General features: G+C 38.9%; 1 protein-coding gene across 1 annotated transcript in view; it reads left to right on the plus strand.

The window, feature by feature from the left end:
- pcloa (piccolo presynaptic cytomatrix protein a) overlaps window positions 1-20,949 on the plus strand; it is a 62,865-nt gene that overhangs the window by 39,858 nt on the left and 2,058 nt on the right. The window contains exons 8-18 of the mRNA XM_051958160.1: window positions 1,614-1,661; window positions 2,328-2,410; window positions 2,580-2,655; window positions 4,164-4,289; window positions 11,490-11,598; window positions 13,752-13,816; window positions 14,382-14,566; window positions 15,691-15,741; window positions 15,942-16,072; window positions 17,811-17,837; window positions 18,870-18,963. Coding sequence (XP_051814120.1) covers window positions 1,614-1,661; window positions 2,328-2,410; window positions 2,580-2,655; window positions 4,164-4,289; window positions 11,490-11,598; window positions 13,752-13,816; window positions 14,382-14,566; window positions 15,691-15,741; window positions 15,942-16,072; window positions 17,811-17,837; window positions 18,870-18,963 — 995 coding nt within the window. The remainder of the gene's footprint in view (window positions 1-1,613; window positions 1,662-2,327; window positions 2,411-2,579; window positions 2,656-4,163; window positions 4,290-11,489; window positions 11,599-13,751; window positions 13,817-14,381; window positions 14,567-15,690; window positions 15,742-15,941; window positions 16,073-17,810; window positions 17,838-18,869; window positions 18,964-20,949) is intronic.

Consider the following 20,949-nt stretch of genomic DNA (forward strand, 5'->3'; position numbering starts at 1 on the left):
AAACACTGCATGATTGTGTTAAGGTTTTTGTGAGTTTTTTTATGTGTTAATCTTAACTTTGGTGAATGTATCTTCTTTTTTTTCTTAATCAGTACATTTGGTCAATGTGTTGAGATCTGGTGTGCATGCATGCCTTTATACATTTTACTCCTATCTGCTTGAATGTATCTCTGCATGCTCTGTGTTTCCATCTGCATTCCAGATATTGTGTAACATTTCCTATATTAGTTCACTGCATGACACTGTAAACTCTAACTTCCTGTTTCTGCTATACTATGTGGGAGGCCTCCTCCATCAAATAGCACTTGCTCACTTATAGCAGTCTGCATTTTATTTCAAGCATGTTGTCATTTGTAGCTGTTTCAGCTCTTAGAGAAGATTTTCATAGCCTTTCAAATCCTGCTTGTTAAGCATACAAGGCTTAGAAAAATCCCTGAAAACTTAGGTCAGATTTATAAAACTTTCTCCCAACAAATGATACACTGAAAAAGTGCCTCAGTCACTTGCAAAATTTACCCAATTGGTTCAGTATTCTGCCAATTTAGACAGTTCTCTTAATATTTCTCTTCAAAATGAGAGTACATTGTCCGTAATTACATAGCCATTAGTACATGAAATATATTTTTGGATAGTTCATGTGAAATGTGGATACTGGATATACTTGGTGTATTTCATGATCATGTTTAAGTGTCTAATTATATTTATGGGTTAAAATATTATAACACCAAACTATAAGATAGATAAAAATGTTACCACAGTATAATGAGGGTCCTAGAAAAAATACTTTGCAGCAGGATGCTGTTGTCATAGTAAAGGGACTTTCATTATTTTTTTGAAAGGCATGTTATTTGGTTGCAACTCTTCTGTGTGTAATAAATATACAACTATAACTTGCATGTCTTGTCTTGAATGTTTGGTTTTGTGTATTGTGATACACCAGTGACTTTATGTTGCATGAAATACATTTATGCCATTTATTCTTTCTAAGCAGTTACTTTATACTGCATTTCCTTAAAGGTATCACTGCCTCACTTTATTCACAATAAACATGCACCGTTAGTTTTGCCCACTTTTTTCAATACATTTTTTATTTAAAAAACAAACTAAACAAACAAACATAAACATAATAGGAAATAATCCAGTGGAAAAAAAATCGATCAGGAAAGACTACCACTGAGACTGTTATTTAAGTTAACATGTGTCAACATGTGTTAATTATTTTGTCTGCAGTTTCGATTACTGAAAGTATATCAGCTGTCAGCACCAGCCCAGATTAGTAAAATAGCTGAACAGTGTTCTGTTACATCTAGGAGGAAAGCCACAAAACATGATTAAACATAAAGATACTGTCTGTGACTAAACTCTGTTCCATTATTTCATGTGTTTTAAAACATACATACTTAAAGCAGCATGGAACTGGTCAGTTTCCAAGCTGAAGACAGTGCTTTCATGAAACAGGATGCAAAATTAATGACGTGCTATTGTTTATCTTTCTGGTTTAAATGTTTAAAAATGCCACTTCTGAGTTGTCTTTAGTGCAGCATAACTACATGTTCATAGTTTCATATGAATCCCATTATTGTGCAATGTAAACCCATTTGCCTTGATTCCAGCCCTAAGTGATTCCCTGATGGCTTTGAACAGAGACGATGCAACCAATGGTAGAGTATTAGTTCAGTTCTCCAGTCATCCATAAGCTAATATATTAACCTGTTCCACAAACAAGCTGTATGTCACCATAAAATGATGACTAAATGTTGGGTAGGTTTAAGACATTTGTGGAAAAAAAAAAAAACTCTCTTAAATTTTAAATTTAAAACTCATTTTAATGGTTTTATAATTTCTACAAATGTCTTATGACACCATACATATGTTTTGGAAGAATCTTATTCACACTGAAGATTAATAATATATACATATGTATACCCAACATTTACATTCACAGAAAATGACTCACACCAGAGGTTTAGATCACACTACTATACTTGACCGTATTAATACTATTTTACTCACTCACAAATTGCCTTATTTTTCTGCATTTTTTTTATTTTTATTTTTTACAGTACCTGTGAAAATGTTGTGTTGCTAGATATGCTTTACCTATTTGACGTGAAAAAATACGTGAAATAATCATGACTTTGTTTGGCCCTTGTGCCTTTGTCATATGTTTTTCCTAATCACTAATTAAATTCTTGTTTTTAAAATGGAATTTTACTTGACGGCATGTAATCGCCTTTAAATAACCTGACACCCATCCTCTCTAGTAGGATGCAAAGGTCCAGATTCTCAGATTGTTTTTGAAACAGTGCTTGTTTTTGTCCCTGAAGCCTACCACCTTAGACGAGAAGAGACAGACTGGTTTGACAAACCAAGAGACGGACGGTCAGAGAACGGACAGGAGAAGAGACAGGTGAAACAGGAGCAAACATGCACATACATACACTTTCGTAAAGTTCCTGGATGTGTACCATGTACAAGTAGTAAAGAAATACATCCAGCCACACTCAATCACCTGGATATGTATATGTGGTATGTATGCACGAGTCGCTTGACATCTCACCATTGTGTATGGGTAACAGGGAAAAGGTCCATACTACCCCTTCCCTCATCTCAGGGTCAAACTGCAGAGGGATCCCAAAGACCGCAGTGTCTCAGGTAAAGTACTACATTTTACTATGGCTAAGTTCATTAACAGCTGCAGCATGATATATGTAGGAATGATAGGCATTCAGGCAGACATGTATTACATACAGCTAATGTGTTAATGACTGCTGTGCATGCATTAAATTGTATTGTGCCCGTTGCATCAAATGTGCACTGTTTGCAGCAATGACATTATTTTCTTTCAAATGATTATCAATCAAATAGTCAGAATTATTTAGAGAGCATAAAGAAAGCGAAATGCACACACTAATAGGGACCTTATTATTTAATTGCATGACTAGTATGCTTTACACATTTTATTTACTTGATACTCCTGCCAGATTTCAACAAAACTGGCAAGTCACTTCCGCTGCTATTACGTTCCATCACACCATTCCTCCAGGCTCAAAGCAGGCAGACATTTCATTTCCTGGCTTCCCTTTTGATTTGGCTCATCTCCACGCTCATCACTCATTGCCATGCTCAAAATGGCGTATCCCTCACACTCAGGATTATCTTATGCAATTAACAAACAGCCCACAAAGGAAGAATTTTTGCTTACGAGTGCCCGGTGCTGAACTGAGTCATTTTGCCTCAGTTATTTTGCTCTCGCTTCCAAAACCTTGGAAAAAGGTTTCATCGTGTAAAATGAGTAAGGGTCAGATTCTGTGCAGTTGAAGGCCTTTTTATGTATGAAAGGATGATGGACAGAGGGGTTTGCATGTGTGCTGGTGGCTTTAGTGTTCCACAAAGGCTTTGAGCCACTGAGAAACTGGTTTAAGCTGACCAGAAACTGAATGACAGGTTGCAACTTTTTAATGTTCCCGTGTGCTGCCATATAACCCACCAAAATTGACTTTCAACAAAAACAAACTATTTACTGACAAATTTGTTCTTAAACCTGTCTTTCACATATTTACATATATGATTTAAGTAACCTAACCACACTAAATTCCAAGTATTTCAAAGCCAAGATGACATCAGATAGCAACTTTTACCTGGACCTTAGCTGCATTTTCTCATCATTATTGGATTTAGCTGTTCACTCACTGAATTATTTTTAAAAAAATCAACTAAGCTATTAAGATAGTGTTTTTATGAAGAGGTCATCATTTAAATAGATGTTACAGCTGTGTAGAAATTAGTAAGTACATGGAGTTTCGCTAAAGTTACCTGTGGCTATCTCACCTGCTAGCTTTCACTTGCTCAGCCTTTCTTGGTTTGGCGAATTAACTAATTTTACATGCTATCTCTTGGAAATGACATATTACTTGTCCAAAATAATTTTAATATGATAAATCTGATACAGAAATGTTGTTGCTTAACGCAGTTTTGACCAAATCTGTTGTTCAGGCTTTACTTTGTAGGCTAGTATTGTGCCTCCACAATTTCTTCTTCTTTGACCATTTTGTTGAGTGTGCTCTGGTTATACAAAAGAAAGCTGGTATTTAGTGCTAATGTTATAGATTATGAAGTCATTAAAAATGCCGCTCACCGGTGTTTGTATTTGGGCAAAACAGGAAATGGTCTGGGTATCCGAGTGGTTGGAGGGAAGGAGGTGCCTGGCAGTAATGGAGACATTGGAGCCTATGTTGCCAAAGTCCTACCTGGTGGAGCTGCAGAACAAACAGGGAAGATTCTCGAAGGTAAAATCTTTGACTGACTTGAACCTCTCTTTGTGCTAGAAAAAACATGTTGCAGTCATCAAAAATTGTAGGTGTGGAGACATTATTCACAGATTAGATATAAAATTAAAGCTGTTTAGATGGGATTATTCATTCCATAATGTTGTTTTTGACAGCACTACCCCCACAACAACATGGAAATCCTTATTGTTAGTATGCTGTGTGACTAAGATAGCTAATGTTACCATTAGCTTTCACTGTATTCCCACAGGTCAAAAATCTGTGGAAGCTGTGGTAGAAACTTGAAGAACTATTTTAAATGAGGACTGGTTCAATTACTGTCTTCCTGTCAGCTGTTGTGCTGCAGTACAACCTAAGCTTGGCCAGTGTTTACTTCTCTCCTGCTCCCTGTGCTCACACTGCACTTTATTACAGCCAATTTCCAAATAATTTCTTCTTGTTAAAATATTGTTTTTAATTTATTTCAGAGGAAGGCAAAACAAGTAGAAAATGCATGTTGAACAGTCACAGAGACAAACTTGCCATATACATGAGTTAAAAACGCTGTTCAGTAAATTTGGCGATATACACACGTGGACAAAATTGTTGGTACCCCTCAGTTAAAGAAGGAAAAACCCACAATTCTCACTGAAATCACTTGAAACTCACAAAAGTAACAATAAATAAAAATTTATTGAAAATTAAATAATCAAAAACAGCCATTACTTTTGAATTGTTGATTAACATAATTATTTAAAAAACAAACTAATGAAACAGGCCTGGACAAAAATGATGGTACCTCTATAAAAGATTGAAAACTATTTGACCAGAGTGACATGATTAACTCAGGTGTGTCATTTAATTGACATCACAGGTGTTTCCAAACTCATAATCAGTCAGTCTGCCTATTTAAAGGGAGACAAGTAGTCACCCTGCTGTTTGGTGAAAAGGTGTGTACCACACTGAACATGGACAACAGAAAGCGAAGGAGAGAATTGTCCCAGGACATCCGAAAAAAAATTATAGACAAACATCTTAAAGGTAAAGGCTATAAGACCATCTCTAAACAGCTTGAAGTTCCTGTGACAACAGTGGCTCATATTATTCAGAAGTTCAAGACCCACGGGACAGTAGCCAACCTCCCTGGACGTGGCCGCAAGAGGAAAATTGATGACAAATTGAAGAGACGGATCGTTGGAATTGTATCCAAAGAGCCCAGAGCAACCTCCAAAGAAATTAAAGGTGAACTCCAAGGCCAAGGTACATCAGTGTCAGATCGCACCATTCGTCGTTGTTTGAGCCAAAGTGGACTTCATGGGAGACGACCAAGGAGGACACCACTGCTGAAAAAAACTCATAAAAAAGCCAGACTGGAATTTGCAAAAATGCATGTTGACAAGCCACAAAGCTTCTGGGAGAATGTCCTTTGGACAGATGAGACCAAACTGGAGCTTTTTGGTAAGGCACATCAACTCTATGTTCATAGACTCAAAAACCAAGCATACGAAGAAAAGAACACTGTCCCTACGGTGAAACATGGAGGAGGCACAGTAATGTTTTGGGGCTGCTTTGCTGCATCTGGCACAGGGTGTCTTGAAAGTGTGCAAGGTACGATGAAATCTGAAGACTATCAAGGCATTCTGGAGAGAAATGTGCTGCCTAGTGTCAGAAAGCTTGGTCTCAGTCGCAGGTCATGGGTCTTCCAACAGGACAACGATCCAAAACACACAGCCAAAAACACCCAAGAATGGCTGAGAGAAAAGCGTTGGACTATTCTAAAGTGGCCTTCTATGAGCCCAGATCTGAATCCCATTGAACATATGTGGAAGGAGCTGAAACATGCCATTTGGAGAAGACACCCATCAAACCTGAGACAACTGGAGCTGTTTGCTCATGAGGAGTGGGCCAAAATACCTGTTGACAGCTGCAGAACGCTCATTGACAAATACAGAAATCGTTTAATTGCAGTGATTGCCTCAAAAGGTTGTGCAACAAAATATTAAGTTATGGGTACCATCATTTTTGTCCAGCCGTATTTCATTAGTTTGTTTTTTTAAATAATTATGTTAATCAACAATTCAAAAGTGATGGCTGATTTTGATTATTTAATTTTCAATAAATTTTTATTTATTGTTACTTTTGTGAGTTTCAAGTGATTTCAGTGAGAATTGTGGGTTTTTCCTTCTTTAACTGAGGGGTACCAACAATTTTGTCCACGTGTTTATCCATGGAAAAGGATTAGTTCGAAGCAAAACAATGTCCTCGTCTCTCTCACTCATTCACGTCTATGCTGGCTGTTTTGCTCTGCGCTGTCACTCGCAGATGCAGAGAGAGTCTTCTTCCTGAAGGGTACGTGGATACCAGCCTCTCAGCTACATTTAAAGCTGCAGATACTAAAACAGCTCATTCAGAACTGGGAAGAAACAGAAGTTATACCGTCAGGATGAAATTCACCATCTGTGCAGTGTTTTGAGCTGAAGGGTCACCATGTGGGACGTTTTTAACATAACTCTTTGACATTTTGATAAGCAAAAGTCTTAATATTTGTGATGAGAGTTGGACCATGTCTGTCGTGACATAAATGTAAACTACCACCTGCAATAGGCTGCTAAGTTAGCTTAGCAAAAAGACTGAAAGCATGGGGAAATAGCTGCACTGGCTCTGTCCAAAATTAACAACGTCCACATGCCAGTATCTCTATAGCAGTGTTTGTTGTATTTGTACTACAGGCAAATAGACAAAAGCTATTCCATGTTAAATAGTAACCTTTATCGATATTAAAGAATTTTGTCAGCTTTGAACAGAGCTAACTGTTTTCTCTTGTTTTTCTGTCTTTGTGTTAAGCCTAGCTCACTATTGCTGGCTGGAGTTCTATACATGTACAACAAGAGTGGTTTTGCTTCTCTTGTATTTCTGAACCAAAGTACTCCTTTTTAGATTCTTGGACATGTCATTGTATATCTATGGTCATTCATACTTGATAGGCTGACAGAATTGAACATGCAGTTAGAGTGGGAGAAACAGGGCCATTACAAAAATAGGTCTTAATTTGCATTTAATTTTTATCACCTCCCGGCAATAGGTCGTGGTCATGAGAACTGAGAACAAAAAGATAAGCTTATGAGTTAGCACTTTTGTTCTTAGTAACATTAAGTATAGTCACCAACCTTTTGATGAATTCTAATGCAGATGCAACCTAGTGACTGCACCAAGAAAAAAGTCTTTATTTCACCACAAATAATGTATTATCTGATGAGGTTCCTCTGATGTGTTGTACTACTCGTGTTTCATATTGGTGGAAGCTGCAACAGCTATGGTTAGCAATTTAAACACGTCACCAAGTAACCATTATGCACTAACCCACAGATGTATGACCTGTGATTTCATCCTCACACACCTCTCACTGACACCACCTGCGGATGAATTGCTTGCGAGGTATATTAACAGGAACACATTTCATGGGGTGTTATTGATTTCATATGGGGGAGTCTGAGAACAATTAACCTCTTCACCCTCCTACTCTATCTGGATACTCACTGTCGCATTGAGGGTGTCGGGCAACTGTGGCCTGAGCCTGTTTAAAGCTGCCAAACTGGTGATGTGTGGACAGTGGAAAAAATTGCGACACCCACTTTGGACCTGAACATTGAGTGTGATCCATCTCCCCGTGCTCTGTAGATGTGTGGACATGCATCTAAGCGTGGCTGCTTTGTGGTCCTGTGTGTGTCGCCTTCTGTTTCCTTTTTTAACTATTGCATGGCTGGTTTTCTTTTCTGTTTCTCTCTCCACATCTTTTTAAGGACATTCTAAAAAGCTTCCAGTAGAAACTGTGTCATGAAAAGATAAAGATAAAAGATTAACGTGAACAGCGGCTGTGCGGTCTGATCTTTTTTTTTTTTTAACAGAAAGTTGCTAGAAATATTACTATCAATAAAATATTGTAAAACATGAATACTTTATTATAAAGAAGGGTGAAATGAGTGCAGAATGCTTAAAAAGAAGGCTACGGATCTACAGCTATGCTATGCTAGTGCCTTTGTGGGTCAGTAATCTGGAACAAAGGTTCTTTGATGCTGTAGTAATAATCAATACTCAGAATTGAGATTAATTATCACAATGGAACACAGGATTTTACAAGTATAATAACAGATGTAGTCCTGGCATGATGCTCACAAAAAAAGCTAATTAAGTTTTTTACAGAATAAATAATCAAGTAATTAAAAAAAGTGATTTTTGTGGTTTCGTATGGAGGATGACTTCAGTAATCTTCCAGCCTGAGGACAGAAACTGGTTTGACGTCTTGCTGGTACAGCAGCAGCTACTTCTGTATCACTTGCCAGATGGCAGCAGGGTGAACAGGCTGTGACTGGGTGGGTATTGTCTGTGAGTCTCCTTTGGGCTCTCTGCAGACACCTCATCTCACTGAAACCACTGATGCTCGGTAGATGGCTACCGGTGATGTTCTGGGCGGCTTTAATCACCTGCTGCAGAGCATTCTTTACTTACTCACCAGCTTGTGATGCTTCCAGTACGGCTGCTTTCTCTTGCTCCTTTGTAGAAGTTAACATGAATTTGGGATATTTCTTTGTTGTTTCCTTAAGAAATGCAGTAGTTTCTGAGCTTTCTTCACGAGGGTGGAGAGGTTTGATTGTCGTGACAGGTTCTCCGTGGTATTAAATTACAAAGAACAATGCTAACATGCTGTTTTTTGGCAGGTATTACGAATCAACCAACATGTGCTATTTAGGACTGATACCTATGTTGATTATTGGCAATAAGGAAAGGCAGATAGCTGATATTTGGACTTAATATACACTAAATGTAATGTTTTAACAGCATGTGACTAGGCATCTTCTGTGACTAACTGTGATTAAATTAGGACGCATTCTTTTGTTTATGTGGGATTAGCTAACATTGATTAGTTTGATTCCTGTAGCTACACCCCCTGTCAAAAGTTTTAGGCCACTTTCTCATTCAAATAAAGTAGAACCTGTCCTACAACTTTTGACAGGGGGTGTATCTACCAGATTTGGTACACATATGCAGCACATCAGGCTTAACAAAAAGGTCAGTGACAGCCACATTCCAAACCCAACAGGAAGTGAGCTATTTTGTGTTGAATGTCAGATTTTGCCCATTTTTCATTTTTTTTCTAGAGCGAACTCCTCCTAGGGGGAAACTCCAATTCACCTTAAATTCGGCCAGTACATACAGGAGGCCTTAATGATCCAAATTTATTAAAATCTTTTTCCAAAGTCAAAGGGCGTGTCCATGGCGGCCTCTGGAATTTTGATCCTTCGCCATGAAATTTCAAATGCTGTGTAAATGCCCTGAACATGCTCCAATCTGCCTGAAACTTTACATGTATGATCAGAGTCCTGCCCTGATCACATCCATATGATGAAATACACCCCCTGTCAAAAGTTGTAGGACAGGTTCTACTTTATTTGAATGAGAAAGTGTCCTAAAACTTTTGACAGGGGGTGTATATCTGCTGTTCTTCTCTATTTTCTTAATCTGTCACTGTTCTGTCACTTCTATTGCCCATTGATGTCCATATCTTAAAGCATTATTAATTATTGTTGTTCAGATATTATATCAAGCTTTTTTGTGGCTGCCATCTCACTTAGCCATTAGCGGAGCTTGAGAGACATTTGTGAGACCACAGAGTTACTACAGACATAGAGGAGGCTGCATCAGACCTGAAGTACAGCATTAAATTAATCAATATTTGGTTAATAAAAACACAGATAATCGAGACAATGCCAACTATTGACCATGATAATCAGCCAGGCCTATAACCGGTTTATCCCTGGCAGCTCTAGTGCTTAGTGTACACCCCCTGTCAAAAATTTTGTCTCAAAACTTTTAACAGGGGGTGTAGTTAGTTTAAAACTGGTTAATGGTGCTAAAAGAGCAATGCCAGTAGTGTGGCTACAGCATCAAAACAAATACCTCAAAATGAATCAGCTTTGATAAGCCTTGAGACCTGATCTTTGTCTGAAAATCTTGCCACATTTTTAAATGTACCCAGGCTTTTAGTAATACTGTTCAAAAGGCAGCTCTTTCTCCAAACACGACAGATTTAGATTTCCATATCCGTTGCTGTCAGCTCTTTCTATACAGTACTTTTCTCATGTATTTTATTCCAACACAGACAAGTCTACGGTATAGGGCATCCCTGTTGGTTATTGCTCAGTCCCAGACTCAAGATGCATCTGTGGTGTTGTTAGCCTCAAGTACAACTCAGCCATGACAACATCCAAGACAAATAACAAGTACTGTGGTTATGCCAGTGGGAACACGGCGCCCCAATCGCTCTGGTGTGAATATGGAGAAAATGCTGTTAGATTCAAGAGGTGTAGAGGCTTCGTGTCACAGAGGGACAGAAACAGAGAGTGTATATGAATGTGTGCTTGGTTGTCTGATCATTGAAATTCCACTTTCAAAGGCTACATTATACAGTGCAACCGACTGGATGACTAATATCAGTTTGAAACTACAGTGCCGCTTCCATGTCACTCACACTTGCAGCTCGAGAGTATCGTCGCAAACAGAAGACCCTCCTGATGAGCTGTTTCAATCTGTGTAAGTCCTGCCGGTGTGCAGGGTGCGTTTTGCAGTGGTTTTGCCGTGCTTAATGGATTCCTATATGAGCCTTCACTGCTGAAATAAATCTAAATAGATGGTCAGCCCTTTCTCTGAGACATTTGTCATCGCTTGAGTAGAGAGGACAAAACTGTGTCTGATTGGATTTTGTGTTCTTTTCAGACCTTAATGCATCATGTCTGAATTGTTTTCCTGCAAATTACAGTTTCATACATGAAATAACATGAGGGCTGTTTTGGGTTCATTTTTTACCTTGTTTTTGTGCCTGAGCGCTCCAATGAGCTGCTCTGTTGCACAGCTGCTGTTTGGGCTGCCACCGGCATTTATCTCTCCAGTTCTGGCTTGCAGTTTGATGCCCTTGTCAGCTGAGGAAGAATCAAAGCTTGCTCACCGTGTATTTGACCACAGAATGGATGTTAAACACCGAACTGGTCCCTCATTCTGGCCACCATGCATGGACTGATCCCTTTTATCATTTGAAGAGCTTCTTAAGGCTCACTTTGCCTTCTTTTTGAGTTTGAAGTGAAATGTTTGTAACATATTGCATATAGGAAACAACACAATACTGCGTTTCTGGTTGTTTTACTGTGAATCTGTGCAAATTGTGTTTAGGAATGCAAGTCCTGGAGTGGAATGGTGTTCTTCTGACGGGGAAAACCTATGAAGAGGTACAAGGGCTCGTCGGACAGCCGTGTAATGAGGCTGAAGTGTGTGTCAGACTGTGAGTATAACCTTTACCTTTCCCTGCTGCAATAGCTTGAGCTTTCTGTACTTGTTGTTCCATTCTGTTGTTACTCTGCCAAAAAGGTGGAGTTATGTGACGAACAAACGTTTATCTGTGGGCAACATTACTCAAAAATGGACCAACGGATTTGGATTCAATTTTCACGGAAGGTCAGAAATGACACAAACACCAAGGGATGCGATTTTGACAGTGATGCTGCTTATAGTCTGGGTCCACGGGCCATTGCAAGATAGCGGCATGTTGTCCCTATAACCATGACTACAAGTGAACGCTACATCAGTTGTCTGCTGATGATCACATGATTGCGAATGATACAAAGAACAATTGATTAAATTGTGGGGGTGTTTCTGAGTCCATTGATTCCCGCTGCTCGCTACATTTACATGACACCATTTGGTATCCTTACATAATGTACACATGCATAACACACGTCTGTGCTCGGCGCAAGATCATTATGTTTGAGGGTACATCTATATTTAATGTCCACATTCTATGTTTCCGTGATTTCTAATCATCAATAACATCTAAAAAAAATCTACAGAATCTACAAAAATATGCTGCATTTCTGATAATACCATGTGGGAGAATGAACAGCCTTATCAGAGTAATGTGCTCTCTGAGTGCTTTTCTTGTTTTATTTTTGTCTTCATTTCATCTTCCAAGTACATCTATGATCAATCTTCTTGACCTCTTCCTAATCAAAACCCTTTTATATTTCCTGCCTCTTTGTCTCCCTGACGTCCTCATCCACTCTTCTCTCTTTTTTCCAATCACTCTCATGACTGATTTCCCATCTCAAATATTTAAAGGCAAGTCATGATTGCTAGCTTTGCTGTTCCTTATCCAGCTTTTGTATTTTCAGTCCTGTTTTTGTGCATCTGCGCCAATGACAGATGTAGCCGGAGGGACGACAGTATGTTTTTGGATGGTCTGTCAGTCAAGCTGTCCGGTTATAATATTCTTTTGAATGCAATATCTTAAAATCAAAATTAGAGAATTTCTTCTAATCTGGTACAAATGTTAACTTAGATTTTAAGATTAACTGATTAGATTTTGGTGGTCAAAGATCAAATGTCTCATTGACCTCAGGTTTATCCTTGTAAAAGCAATGAATCAGGAATGCCTGGTAAGAATTTCTTCAAATTTGGCACAAGTTAAACTTGGATTTAAAAATGAACTTATTAGAATTTGGTGGCAACTGGCAACCCAATAGCCAATTGGTTAGGGTAGACACATAATGTGTGCAAATACTCTAAGCAATGGGTTTGATTCCAGGCAAGGGATCTTTTTCTGTCACTCTCTCTACTCTCTTTCCCCACAGTTCCTTTGAAATGAAATAAAGGGAACAAAAAAAATCAAAGAAAGAATTAAGTGGTTGAAGGCCACTGTGATCTCACCAAGCATGTTTTTGGCTATGACTCAAGTAATCACACATTAATTGTGACAAAATTTCTCCCAAATGTCTATGAGGATAAAATGATTAAGAGATGCTATTTTATATCCAAAGGTCAAATTCACTGTGGCATCATAATGTTCTGCAAAAACCCTGTTCTGTTTGGTATTTAACACCATATTCAGGAACAGAAGGGGAGATTGTGACATATTTGGTTGGACGCTGAACTGGCGAAACTAATCATGGTTGCACAGCTTGAAGCAAGTGATTGTATAGATCTTTGGGTTGTTGATGTGTCTGAGGGATGCACTTTTCTTTTTTGTAGCTTCTTTGCAGCAGCGTCTGTTTGAAACATTGTCTACTGTCACAGCTGCAACTGTCTTCTCTCAGAATCAGTCAAATCAAATCAGTTATTTATAAATCTTGAATTCACTAAATCACAAATGTCTTCACAGTCTGTATCACAAAATTCTCACTGGAAATTATTCACTTTAAACATTAATTCAAATACACTTAATATGTTGTATTAAATTCCTTCAAAGTCGTCACTGTATATTGTATATTATTTTACTGTGAACAGACCTGAATGGAAACAGAACTGCAACATGACTAGTTGGTAAATGCTCTCAACAACATGTTTATTCTGGCTTTTCTTGCTGCTTCTTTTCTCTCTTTCCTGCTCTTACTTTCTTCTTCCTTTCAAAGTTAAATGAAACACAATTTTCCCATCTGTCAGTGATCTCAACATGCTTGCTGAGTCTGAGAGTTCCCATCACCTGGACTTCCAGGAGCACAGCAAAAGTGAGTTTCGGTATTTTTATAATTATAGCCCTACCATGCCGATTGCATTGATTCTTCCTCACCACCATCCCCGCCTCCTCACGATTTCCTAATTAACCTTTTGTCTCTTGTAATTTTCAGACTCTACTCTAATATCACTTGATATCTACGGCTCCTTTTTTTTTCAGATTCAGTCATGCATTAGTTGTGGCCTATTTCCTCTCGTGTTACACAGAACCATTCTGGGAACATTAGATTGCTTTCAAAGGCCTCAAATCATGTGGTTCTGTAATTTTCGCTTGCGGTTTTCTTTTCATAATATCTGTTGTCTGCTCCTTTTCAAAAGAATGTGACCTAGAAGTTAAAGAAGCGGAATGATAACCAAAACACTGCTGATTTTAATCCCTGTGTGCACTGCAGGAAAATGTCAAGCATGTTTCATTAACTTTCCTTTGATGATTAAAAGAAAAAAAAAATTGCCTAATTTTTTATTGCATGTGTTGTGCGTGCTATTGTCCACATGCATGGGTTTAGTTGATGTGATGATGATGATTTGTGGTAACGGCTGTATGCGTTACTATTCAAGGCGACAGGCCTCCCAGGTCTCCAGGTGTTGATCCCAAGCAGCTGGCGGCTGAGCTCCAGAAAGTGTCACAGCAGCAGGCTCCCTCGTCCACCTCGTCCTCCGGCCTGCCCGCCACCACCTCAGCCACCTCCAGCCCCGGTCAGCCAGGATCCCCCTCTGTCAGCAAGAAGCGCCACAGCAGCAAGGCGAGTCCATGAGGCTTTCATTAGACACAGTTCAGAGCATAGAATCTTTTAGCTGATATCTCACATGGTCACGTTTTATAGTGGTTAGTTTTGGTCTACATATCCCCAAAGTGTTCGTACCATTAACCCTCTAAACCTTAAAACCAACATGTAGATTTGAAAGGCCTGTCATCTTTTTAAAAAGTTGTAAAAATGGCACAATTTATTGGCCAAAACATGTAAATAGAAAGAATCAGATTTTCAACTTTCAACTTTCAACTTTCGATCATTGAACTACTCATCTGTGTTGTGTTGTTTCATCTGAAAATGTTACCAAATCTAGACGTAAAAATGTGATTTTTCATCAAAATCACTTTATTCTACTCGTCTCTTTTACAAATTTGCCCAGAATAACTCCCTTTATGCAGGCATGAGGCCATTTGTGACTCAGCTATAACCAACAGCTACATGACAAATTCAGGAACTTTTCAGCTGAACTCTCGGTTGTGCATGCAGACAAATTAAAATTGTAAGTTGTAAAATATCTATAGTATCTAGAGCCACTATTTTTTCGAGTATTAGTAACAATTGTGGGAAACACTTGGAAAAATGTTAGACATGCTGATTCGAGCTTTTAAAATTTTGTAAAATACATTGTTGTTGTTGTTTTTTGTGTTTGTTTATTTTACGATTATATAATTACAACTGTGCAAAAATGTACAAAAGACATTTTTTAGTTCTCTCTCCTGCTAGCTAGGATTGAGGTTTTTTCCATAGAGGTGCAAAACTTTAGATTACACTGAAAAAGTAGTCCACAGTGATTTAAAATGCCCAGAAACCACTCAAGATTCAGCAGGTTAAGCTCACAACAGGGTTATGAGAGAACCATGTTTAAACATACAATTTGTGGAACACACTAAAGTAACACTTTGCGCATTTTTAGCTGCTGTGACTCATCAAAACGAATACTAAAACAGATGCACTGATTGCAAGAGTTGAGCTTATAGTTTAGACTCAAGCACTGCATAAAGTACAGCACAACATAGTACATAGTGTTCAGAATGAACACCCACTGGTACAAACAAAGTATCCACCTACAGATCTTTGGTGGCAGTATCTAAGCTTGTTCCTTTCATCTCTTGCAGACTTCAGAGGGAATGAAGACCCAGTCCCACCCCATCTCTGGAGAGATACAGGTCTGTGCAAGGAAAACAATCAACTCTGTAGTCATTAGGTACAAATATTAGATGTAGAAGATGCTACAAATTAGATGTAGGAGTATAGGATGTGATCAGATGAATGTAAGACAATGCCGACTTGTTCGTTGTTTCTGACATTCTTTCTCTCCTCAAATGCACATGAATCCATCGTAATTAAGTTGTGTCTCCGTTTGCAGCTTCAAATCCACTACGACAAGCAGCTCGGCAACTTGATCGTTCATGTCCTGCAGGCCAGAAACCTCGCCCCGCAGGACAACAACGGCTACTCAGATCCATTTGTTAAAGTGTATCTCCTACCAGGGAGAGGGTGAGTCAGGAGGGTGGAAACTGTAAGCTCACCATAATTAGTTCAGAGCAGGAACAAGATTAGTTTAAGATACATAACACAAAATGAAAAAAAAATGTAAGTATACCTAATTCTGTTCATTTAAAGAGATATAGGTGTGTAAGATGTGACTGTTGAAATCATGTACTGTCTTTTTCAGCCAGATTTACTCATCTAGGCTACTCAGGCAGCCTGTTAGTTAAGCTCAAACCTAATTTCCATTCATTTTAAAATCGATTTACAATTGATTTTGGCTTACCATGACATCTTTCAATGTGCAGCACATGACCTTTATTTGATATCAGTTCCATAGCACCGACACACAACTACACAACACGTCCATCAGGTGTGTTATAATGTAGCTCCAAGGCCTTCATTTGGAATGAACTCCTTGTTACAGGACTCATGTGGCCCCTTATCACAGCTGAATGACATGAACACTATGTAAATAATCTGAGGTTGATAGAGTATTTGTGTTGGCTCTGTTGATGGCTGTCCTACTGCAGGTGTGAGTGCAGTCAAAATCAATAGCTCTCATATTTACTCGCAATACGATCCACACGCCCTCGTAAGTCCACGGCTCCCTTCTCACTGTGATTGCGATGTAATGCAATTGACTCTCCCACCTTCTCTTCTGTATGAGATGAGGTCCCTCGAGAGAGTGTTTTTTTTATTTTGCCGGGAATCATTTCAGATAAAAAGCAATAATATATAGCTGTGGGCTTTTTAGCCACCATATTCGCAGGATTTCAACTTGACATAGATGCAAATACAACTGTGAGTTATAGACAGAGAGATTGGGGCTGTTCTAAAGAGAATGGCAGCCGCCAGCCCAAATGCCACTTTACAGAAAGTGGTAATGGAAACATGCACACTTAAGCGCATGTGTGCACATACTCGTGTATACGCTGTGTGTGTATACATGGACTCTCACAGCTATCAGCACCAACTGCGACCCATACGACAGAGGCTTTTCAGTTGCATCACTGATCTCCTGGCAACCGCATGGAGCTCCTGCAGTGGCTGGAAAACAATACACAGGTAGAATGAAGCTTCTCTGGGCTGCTGACCTAGAAATACACACAATGCCTGCCTTTGTGTAGGTTTGCAAAGACTGTTGTGTGTGTACCTGCAGAAGAGTTTAATTATTGTACATTTGTGTTCAAATTTGGATTGTTGCTCTGCATGAATCTGTCATTCCAAGCTCTGCTACTTAATAAAATAGTGTATTAATCCCTTAGTTTTCCAAATGTGAAAAAATATGTAGCTTTCTACTACAAATGCGGTAAAATAATGTTCTTTTTTTTCTAGCCAACAAGTTATGTAGACAATAAATAAGTAAAAATTTGTTTTTACGTGCAATTAGAATATATTTCTAATTGCATGTACTGGCCCCAGAGTAGTAAATCTCCATTACGGTTGCCAAAGGATGCATAGCATAACCTGAAAGTCCTCTCGGCACACATAGTGTACATGCAGCTCATGAAGCACTACAACACAAGCTGAGTCCACCACTGCAGCACAACACACCTCCCTGCTTTTGCCCCCATTCCTACATGCACACACTTAACAAAGCACGCACTAAACCTACTTTTGCAGTCAATCCCCCCTTCCCACACATGCACTCACAGTCCACAGACACTCTTTGACCCCCACCCTCCCTCTGACTATTGTTTCTGTATGTTGTTCTCTATATTTAATGCATGCTGGACCCCCTCAGTCAGGTCATGGTTGTCCAGAACGCCAGGTATGTGACTTGCCCACTTTGGCACTTTGGTTCTGTTTTGGTTGAAAAACTGGTTGTGAGTTTGGTCAAGGTAACAAAATGGCCTGATTGGAAGCTTATTGATAAAAGTCAACTAGTTCAGTCCTACTAACCCCCTTCACTCTGGAACAAATTGTGCATTTCCCCCCCGAGATCCCATACTCTCATTATGTTCCCTTCAACTTTCCGAGTGTCATTGCATTGTGTTCAGAAGGAGATAAATCCCTGAATCTTAACCTATTACCATCTTTTTAACCTAACACATGTAAACAACGTGCTAACTGTTGCCTTTTCCTCATAGATGGTCTGTATTTGTTCCTAACCACTGTAATTTGAAACCCAAACATTGAACCTGACACCCTTTAGCTTTTCCCTGTTTTGTGATTAAAACCCCTCGGTAACGTCCTACATTGTGCCCCGACATCGTATTGCACCCTCAATGCCCTTCCACATTTAGTACACACTCCTTTAATAGTAGTCCTTATCCATGCCATTGTTTTCCAGTATAGAGTTGATTGTTCTCGTCTTTTCCAAACTAACTTTTACAGACTTAATCATGTCCTAAAATCTTAAACCAAACCCTGCACACTGCAAAAAGCATCCATCCTAACAAGTCATTCACTCTATTCCAGTAAGATTTATAAGATGAATAATATTTTTTCTTATGTAAACTGACTTCTTTAAAGATTTTTTAAAAAATTATTTTGTGTAATGTGTTGCTCAGCGGAATTGGGTTACTGGCAAAACCAAAATTTTACGAGACTAAATGACTTGATGGACAAAATGGACTTTTTTGCAGCACACCCTGACATCGTACCCTGCCGTCCATGCACGTAGGCCCATACATTGTTCCCATCCAAACAATGTGCATCACATTCATTCTCTTCCCTCTACTGTCACATTGTGCCCTACTCCAGCATCTTGTGCTCACTACAGTGTGGTGGTCCACTAACCTGCAGGGCATTAGCATGCACGTTGACCTACTGTATATTGTTGTGGTGTGTTCCCCTTCAGTGCCGAAAACAAGAGGAAGTCCAAACACGCTGGCAAGAGTCTGAACCCTGAGTGGAACCAGACTGTCATCTACAAGAATATCCACCTGGAGCAGGTACTGTGTGGTTTTAGGCATCTTGGCACACATCTAACATCATTATCATTGTTAGCAATACCAGACATGGCTCTAGAGCAGTGTCTCTCCTGTCAGACTGAAATATCTCAACAACTACAGACTGAAATGTGCTGTCAAACATTCTACAGACATTCATGGTTCCCACAGGACAAACCCTACAGATTTTAGTGACCCTCTGACTTTTATTTAGTGCTGCCATGAAGTTGAAATCTGAGGTTTAGAGTGAAATATCTCAACACCTGCTCAGTGGAGTGCCAGTACATTTTCTACAGATGTTCGAGGTTGGAAATGGATAACTTGTAATGACTTTGGTGATCCCCTGACTGTGCTTTTAGTGCCAGTAGGAGGTCAAAGTTTACATTTTGTACATGGTTCTCGGACAATGAAAACATGAGGGTGTCATTATTGGCCCTTAGAGGCAACTCTGAACAACATTTGTGCATCTACATCTTAGAATCTGTAGCTTCTTTGCAGCAGCATCTATATTTGGAGCACCGTCTACTGTCACTGATCTGCTTTTTGACCAATAATGTGAAGATACAAGTAACTTGATTCTGTTTTTTGTTTCTCTCCATGAACTCACACACCGATACAGCAAACATACAGCAGAAGAAGGTCAACAAAGTTTGGCAAAGTCAAGTCAAATCAGAGCTACACACACTTTCTGATCTCCTGACACAACTCTCTCCTTCGCTTCCTCTGGTCCACGTTTAGCGTGGTACACACCATGTCACCAAACAGCACAGTGACTACTTGTAACCCTATAAATAGGCTGACTGACTGATTACAAGTTTGTGGACACCTGTGATGGTAATTAGAGGACACACCTTGATTGAACATGTCCCTTTGGTCACATTATTTTCAGTCTTTTCTTGGGGTACCATGTTTTTTTTTTACAGGCCTGTTTCATGAATTTGTTTTTTAAAATAATTCTGTTTAACCACGTTTCAAAAGCAATGTCGGATTTTCATTTGTTAATTTTCATAGAATTTTTATTTATTATTACTTTTGTCAGATTCAAATTATTTCTGTGACCATTGTGGGTTTTTCTTTCATTAACTGAGGGGTACCAACAATTTTGTCCACATGTGTATTTGTTCATCTTGAAATCACAAATCAAAAATTTGCCTTCACAATCAATGCTGTATTCATGTTAGTGTAGTGACAACTTGAATTTTCCCAAAAAATACACTTAATACCGACTATTCCTCCAAAGTCCTCCCCATATTTTCTATATTATGAGTCTGTACAGACATGAATATAAACTGAACTGTAGCTTGACTGGCTGGTAAAAGCTCATAACCACAAGATGAGAATTGTAGTCTTCATCTAAAACCATCTTAATTTTGTTATTTTAGTCATTTCTTTTCTCTTTTTAGTGCCAACAGCGGGTCAAAGGTTGCATTTTGTACATAGTTCTCAGATAACGACAACATGAGGCTGCCATTATTGGCCCTAACTGATGAAAGGGTCACCATAAAATGTTTTTCTTTATGTGTACACATGATGATCTAGCACCATCACCAGGGCAACGTTTTGGTTCGTTTGTTTGGTTTATGACTGAACACGAACTAGTTTTCAGTTTCCACACTGAGCTGATGAACATGGTCATCTTTATATATTTCCATCTTCTGAGCATCGCCATGCTAGTGTAGTTGTAATGAGCATGTTGGCATGCTAATGTTAGCATTTAGGTCAAATCACTGTTGGGTCAAAGTACAGACTAACAGCACCACTAGCTTTACCATTACTGTGAATGCAGAATCTTGTTATAGTGTTGAATGCACAGAAGCAGCATGTAAACCAACACGATGAACCCCAAATCAAAATGCATCTAAAATGCTTGAGTAATTTCAAGTCTGTTTAATTAATGTCCCAAAATCACATGAGTACGAAATTTTATTTACTCTATAAGTCAATATATGAAGAAGATAATGAGGGAACCCTGGATTTTTCAGGTTTCTT

The sequence above is a fragment of the Acanthochromis polyacanthus genome, chromosome 1, assembly GCF_021347895.1.
Source record: "Acanthochromis polyacanthus isolate Apoly-LR-REF ecotype Palm Island chromosome 1, KAUST_Apoly_ChrSc, whole genome shotgun sequence".
NCBI classification, from domain to species: domain Eukaryota; kingdom Metazoa; phylum Chordata; class Actinopteri; family Pomacentridae; genus Acanthochromis; species Acanthochromis polyacanthus.